This window comes from Notolepis coatsorum, assembly GCF_963971535.1.
Source record: "Notolepis coatsorum genome assembly, chromosome: 15".
NCBI classification, from domain to species: domain Eukaryota; kingdom Metazoa; phylum Chordata; class Actinopteri; order Aulopiformes; family Paralepididae; genus Notolepis; species Notolepis coatsorum.
This window is the reverse complement of record NC_140179.1, coordinates 94,088,584-94,096,083: the sequence shown is the minus strand read 5'-3', so window position 1 is coordinate 94,096,083 and position 7,500 is coordinate 94,088,584. Positions and strand designations below refer to the sequence as shown.

At 41.4% G+C, this 7,500-nt stretch overlaps 1 protein-coding gene across 1 annotated transcript in view; it reads left to right on the top strand.

The window, feature by feature from the left end:
• The window catches only part of lrtm2a (leucine-rich repeats and transmembrane domains 2a), a gene marked incomplete at both ends in the record, with an annotated part of 44,744 nt that overhangs the window by 21,642 nt on the left and 15,602 nt on the right, over positions 1 to 7,500 (top strand). Inside the window, 1 exon segment of the mRNA XM_084331097.1 lies at positions 7,400 to 7,428. Coding sequence (XP_084187223.1) covers positions 7,400 to 7,428 — 29 coding nt within the window.

Sequence of the window (7,500 nt, the reverse complement as noted above, 5' to 3'; positions counted from 1 at the left end):
CTGCCTCCTTTTTTGTCTGTATGTTTTCCATTCTACTACTTTATATACGTACGTGTATATATTCCGGCAAATATATTCCAAGCGATCCCACTACAAGAGCACGTCTCCTACGATACATCTGAATTCTATTCTGTTCCAATCTTCAGTGTTGATAGATTATTGCTTTCGGTCTTCAGTTCACTGCATATTTAGTGGTAATGATTTGATTTGGATTTGATGGATTCAAGGATTCAATGTCCCCGATTAATGTATACGGGTATTCAAGATGAGTAGATTTCTGTCTCGAGGTCAAATGACACCCCCCCCCCCCATGTGCCATTGTCGCTTTCCACTTCCTCGTTCCACATTTCTTCACTCCATCTGGAAACATCAGCTGATTATTTATGAGTGATTAGTTCCCGCTTCCAGTGTACACATACAGGATATTTCTCAATGAAAACCAGCGTATACAAAATGTGAATCAAAGGAAGGAAATCTTCTCATTCCTAACATATTTACACTTCACATCAACACTTTACATTCGTCTCGCCTGGACGAGAGCTTCCTTACAGCTACATGGTACATGCATGAACAGTATTCTTGTCCTTGTGCAAGCTTTGATCACAATAAAGCCTGTGGAGGATTATAAGAAACATATAGTTCTGATTTCAGAAACATTTATAAGAAACATATTATTTCCTATTTTGTATACATTTTGTAAATATTCTGTATACATTTGACATCTTTTCCATATGGGTATATGCCCTGTATCGTACATATTCAAAGCGTACCTTTGTGTCTTCTATAGCAGGGGTTCCCAAAGTCGGGGTCGCGACCCCCAGTTGGATCGTGAGCCGCCGCGGGGGGGGGGGGGGGGTTCGCCAGATGATTTGAAAAAAAATATATATCCCAAAAAAAATACATTTTTTTTTTTTTGTATGCAGTCAGGCCACTGAACTTAGAAGCAGGCCAGGCCAGTGTGTCTAGTTGCACCAGCGCAATAGTTAGATAACCTAGGTGGGGAACAACCAGGAGATCACTGCAACTCACACAAGTTGGAGAACTATCTCTCTCTCTCTTGCTCTCACACACACACAAAGGGAGCCGCATGTGATTGGTGGAGGCGGGACCCTTACAAAAAACTGCTAATCATTGACACATGCTAGCCTGTAATAATCCCCCCCAGAAAAATCTACTTTGCATTTGATATATTGCAAATATATGCCATCACACACACTGGCATTTAAAGGGTTAGAATTATAAAATGAATATGTGGTGTTATGATCAGGGCTGAAGTTGAATAAGATTGTATTGAATAATATTTTTTTAACAATAATTTGTGATGCCATCACAAACACTGGCATTTAAAGGGTACAAATAAAAGAATTCCTGCACCAGAATGCAGGAAATTAAGTCTTTGTAACAAAAAATGTCCTGGTGGGGGACCCCCAGACCCCCTGCTTAAAAAGTGGCCTGACTGGGGCTATATTTCGCACTATATTTCCTGGCCTGAATGATTTCCCCAGTCCGGCCCTGGTTAAAAGCCTCCAATGCTTATTAGTGTGTGTGCGTTTGAACATTTGCATGTTTCAACCATACATTTCCATTTATAAAAAAATAAATAAAAATAAAAGATTATTATTATTATTATATATTTTTTTACCACCTATAATAGTGGGGGTCGCGGCTCTCTGACACCGTTATTTGGGGGTCGCGGCCTGAAAAGTTTGGAAACCCCTGTTGAAGTACTGCTCCTCTCTTTCCAAGCCTCAGGCAGTTCATTAAATAAGTGAGAGCTGCTTGCCTTCTAGATATTGTATCTCGCCTGCTCTCTCTCTGCTGTGCCTTGCCTCTCTCTCTCATACAGCCATGCTGATGGTTTAGATTTTACCCAGACTTCCTTTCCAATCTTTTATGTTTGAAGTCTCATGAGTGATGTGCTATTTTTAAACAGCTAAAAGAATTCTCCATGCATGCTTCATTTGACACAGAATATTACGTAACTGTTTCTTTTTTAGTTTTTTATATCGTTGTTCTACGCATGTGCTTGTTTGTGTGTGTGTGTGTGTGTGTGTGTGTGTGTGTGTGTGTGTGTGTGTGTGTGTGTGTGTGTGTGTGTGTGTGTGTGTGTGTGTGTGTGTGTGTGTGTGTGTGTGTGTGTGTGTGTGTGTGTGTGTGTGTGTGTGTGTGTGTGTGTGTAGTCGTGTACCTGTACATGCACACATGTGTACATTTGTTCATGTGTGTTTATACCTTTGTGAGGACCACTCAATAGCCTAGGTCCTAGGACATAAACCTGTGACTTTTATTTTTTGCCTTATTTTAGGGTTTAGTGTAATTTAATTTAATGGTTTAATTTTATTTCATTTGTACAAACAGTGACCTACAAAATTGGGTAAACACATTGAAACGCACCATAACTTAATATAAATAATATATACAATGTAGGAATAGGAAGCAAGACAACAACAAAAACAATGGTCCTTATTCTTGAACGGACGTACGTGAAAGTTACCAAGGAATTCCTTCGTAACTTGATTTAGGAATTTATTCGGCATTCTCAAACGGCTTCGTATTGTAAATTTGTTGTAGGATTTACGAACTCGAAAAGGCAGTGTGAAAAGGCAGTGTGTGCCCGTGTGAGAAATCCTTGGGGATTGCTGTCACTTCGATCCTACAGACATCCACGGAATTAAATAATTATAATGATAATAAATACGACAATATTTGTATCATTAACAATTATGTTTGACTTTTATAGTCATCATGAGTTCATGACTCAACGAACCATGTCCGAGAAACGGCTTGCACTCACACACACACACACACACAGCCGTATCTCGAGTCTGCCGTTGCCACTAGGGGGCGCAAATGCATTGAGAAAGAACCCACCGTCCACTGTCACCTTCCGTCCCTGAACCGACCAACCGACCAACCGACCGACTGACTGACCAAACTAAATTGAGCTTGAATAGTGTCTGAATACTGGTCTAAATAGCACATATATTTTACATTACCATTTTCCTAAGCGTAGCTTTACACATTTTATTTAACCTTTATTTAGCCAGATAAAACATTAAGAACAGGTTTCTTATTTACTTTTTTAGATTTTAAAATCTAGTCTAGGGAGGGTGTAGATGACCACATGCCTCCTCTGATACATAGGGAGCCCCCGGCCGCTTCTTATCACCTGAAAACGAGGAGTTTCACTGGGAGCTGAGGTTCACGCTATCTCCCCCAGATCCCCTCCCTGCTGAACAGGAGATACATTTGATGTAGGTTTATCACTATACAATCAATGCCTGGCACACAACTCATTCTCTACCAGTTGAGCAAGCCAGGCCGCCTGAGCAGGCCGCCTGTTGCTTCTTCCCAATCCAACAGTGCAAAAATGCTTCCGCATTCGTCACCGCAGGCCACTACGGTAATGCGCCTTTCATTTTCCTTCGCCCAGCGCCCAGGTGCGTGCACCGGCGGCGGCGTGCTCGCTCAGGTGCGTGCGTGCGCCGGCGTGCTCGCGAGGTGCCCGCGCATGCGCATGAGATCCCGCCTTGGTTCGACACGAGCGGAGCTCATTATATGCCAGTAACCGCCCCTTATTCAGTATCCAGAAATAGCTCAATTGGCAAGACTGCATGGCTGTGGATCCTATGGCTCGTTGCTGGCGAGTTCGATTCCCTTCAATTTTTTTATTTATTTTTTTTTTAACGTGCATTCGCATTCTTTCGCCGTTTCATTTCGCCGGTTAAGTTTAGGCATTGTTTCGGAGTTGGTTAAGGTTAGGCATTGTTTCGGAGTTGCTTAAGGTTAGAAGGGTTAAGTTTAGGCGCTGTTAAGGAGCTGGTTAAGGTTAGAGTTTGACTTAGAGAATGGCAATATTTTTTAACGTGCGTTCATTTCGCCGGTTAAGTTTAGGCATTGTTTCGGAGTTGGTTAAGGTTAGGCATTGTTTCGGAGTTGCTTAAGGTTAGAAGGGTTAAGTTTAGGCGCTGTTAAGGAGCTGGTTAAGGTTAGAGTTTGACTTAGAGCAGACCTGGGCATTGTACGGCCCGCGGGCCGTATCCGGCCCGCGGGATCATTCTGACCGGCCCGCGAAAGATTACATGATAATAAAAAAAAATAAAAAAAAAATAAAAAAAATATATTTTTTTTAATTTTTTTTTTTTTTTTTTTTTTTTTACTTTTTTTCTTTTCATGTCAACGTTCACATTCACACGCACAATATACACTTAGGAGACATGCTCAGAAGATGTTGGTTCTCTTTGGATTCACCTATGTGAACAGACATTCTCAGTCATGACGTTTACCAAGTCCAGGTACAGATCCTCTCTCACTGATGAACATCTGGCAGCTGTGCTTCGCATCTCCACCTCAGACATGCAACATGACTTTGATGGACTTGTTAAAGCTCAACAGAGACTGGATTTCTCACACTGAATGAAAAAAAAAGAACTGAAGAACACTAAAATGTAAAAATATAACAAGTGAAATGGGACACTTGATATTTTTTTTTCTTTTTTTTGCACAGTTCTGAAAACATTAAATGTTTAATATAGGCATGTAAAGTAAAAAAGGCTACAAAACTGGGACACTTTTCTTTACACAGTTCAGTGACATGTCTTGTTTATTTTTGCTATAAGATGATGTGATGTCTTTAGAAAGCTAAGAAAATCCTTGTTTCAATAGTATATGAAACTCAAAATGCCCTTTGTTATTAATGTTTCACATTTTGTTTATCATTTTGGAAATGAATTCTATTTGAATAAATTATATTTTTGAAAGCTAACCTCACCTTTTAATTGCCAAATAATAACATACACTCTTACCAGGGGTCAAAACAATGCCATTTACTGCTTTTTATATAGAAATAAAATGTATATTATGCATAATTGAGTTTGGAATTTTGGCCCGGCCCCCCAACATATTTTCAGTTGCTCATTCGGCCCCCCGGGAAAAATAATTGCCCACCCCTGACTTAGAGAATGGCAATAGACAGCCAGCCGAGGTTTCAAGTGATTCGTTGCAATGTACGCGGAAATGCCATAGCATTTGTCTAAGCGGGCCTGAAAAGAAAGGCGCTTTACCGTAGTGGCCTGCGGTGACGAATGCGGAAACATTTTTGCACTGTTGGATTGGGAAGAAGCAACAGGCAAGCGGGCCTGAAAAGAAAGGCGCTTTACCGTAGTGGCCTGCGGTGACGAATGCGGAAGCATTTTTGCACTGTTGGATTGGGAAGAAGCAACAGGCAGCCAGCCTAGGAGGAGAGGCCACATGTCACACACTGAACTCTGGCTCCCTCTGGGGGTCATCTCTCTCTCAAACTCGCTCCTCCTCACACGCCCTCTGTCACATTACTCAGCAATGGCAGGATGATGCAACACATGTCTTGTTCTATGTTGTCGTGGCCGAGTGGTTAAGGCGATAGACTAGAAATCTATTGGGGTCTCCCCGCGCAGGTTCAAATCCTGCCGACAACGGGAAAGCTTTTAGGCTGATAAATATTGGTATTAAATCAATGTATTATCTATGAAATATAAAGTAATATAATATGAGTCCATGCATAAAGGTTCAGTTGCATGGAAACTACATAACAGATTTTGGTGGCTGTCGTGTTTTCATCTAAACTCCCCCCCCCTTTTTTTGGAAATTAGGAATGATTCATTTCACTTCTGTAAGAGTTGTTTTTCTCTCTTTTTAATTTTTTTTTTTTTTTTTTTTTTTTTTAACATATAGAAATAAAATAGATGTAATTTGAATAAATTACATCCAGGTGTTCCTGAGATATCACGTTGGAGAGAAATGGACGTATAGATTATTGTCATTTTACGTATTCAGACCCTAATTTTTCTTCTATAAAGTCTCAGATTAAAAGACTGAGCCCAACGTGGGGCTCGAACCCACGACCCTGAGATTAAGAGTCTCATGCTCTACCGACTGAGCTAGCCGGGCCTTTAAAACCATTAATTAACCCCTCTTCTGGAACCAGTGGGACAGTGTGAACATTTATGCCTCTGCCAACCAGTAGCCAATGGAGGTTTAGAAGTAGTAGGCAGGACAAACATTGACCAATAATAGTGGATCTTCCTGCTGAGTTTAACGGTTCCAGCCGTGAGTCTCTACAACAAACGATTCTTGAGATACAAAAGGGTATAGCCAGGGTTTAAGCATGAGGGTGTGGTTAAACTAGACCAGCGGTTCTAAAACTATGGGTTGCGACCCAAAGTGGGGTCGTGGGTAGGTGACACTGTGGTTGCGCATTGGCAAGTAAAAACAAAATCTATATATTTTTTTGTTTTGTTCTGTCAACATATTTTGGCTAAATATGCCTTGTTTTATAAATGTGTATTGATAACATAGTGCTCGGCGAGGCGCCTCGGTATTCTAAACTCCGTGTCGGTCAATTATTTTGCTACAATGACCTCGTAGCTATACATTATCCCTTACATATAATATGAGTCCATGCATAAAGGTTCAGTTGCATGGAAACTACATAACAATTTTTGGTGGCTGTCGTGTTTTCATCTAAACTCCCCCCCCCCATTTTTATTGGAAATTAGGAATTATTCATTTCACTTCTGTAAGAGTTGTTTTTCTCTCTTTTTTAATTTTTTTTTACATATAGAAATAAAATAGACAATGCAATTATAATAATACATTAAATAAAATAAAATCCATGTCCATGTGTCATTGACTCACAAAGTGATTAAGTACACATTCCGCCCTCCCTCTAGTTTCACATCCAAATACAGTATATGGCATGGTGGTGTAGTGGTTAACACTGTCGCCTCACAGCAAGAAGGTCCAGGGTTCGATTCCCGCTTGGGGACCAGGTTTCCATGATGCCAGGTACCCAGGTGGGGCATCTCCCAGGCCTTTCTGTGTGGAGTTTGCATGTTCTCCCCGTGCACGCAAGGGTTTCCCCCCCGATAAGATAAACCCAATGGAATAACATGCACAACAACAATAGATCGCTAACGCTGTGGCGTCCTTGACGAAGACGGACAGGAGCACTTGGATTGGTCCCCGGGGCGCGGCTCACGTTGACGCCCTATCTGCTCCCGGCTGCCCATGGGGGGGAAGGACAACGGGATGGGAAAAGTGCAGAGAGACATTTCATCGGCGACTCAGTGCATGTGTGTGTGTGTGTTCCTGTGGGTCGCCCATCTCGCGTGTGTGTGTGTTAAAACTGAATGACAAATAAAGACTTCTAGTCTAACAATTATTATTATATATTTAATGTCCCATTGTATCTGGCTGTTGATGGCAATGATATTAGCGGTCGACCATACTGCTGAATGAATGCTGCCGAATTTGGTCACCATGACGTTAGATATGTTAGGGAATGAATCCAGGTCATAAAATGTGTTTGTATGTGCATGCTTACAGTATGTGTGTTTTGTTTGTCTGTGTGTGTTTTCAGGGTATTTCTGTACGACTACCAGGCCATGTGTAAGACAAACTCACACTCTTCCAGCAACGCCCGGCCACTTCTCAGCGTATGGGCAACTATTCAATTACTGT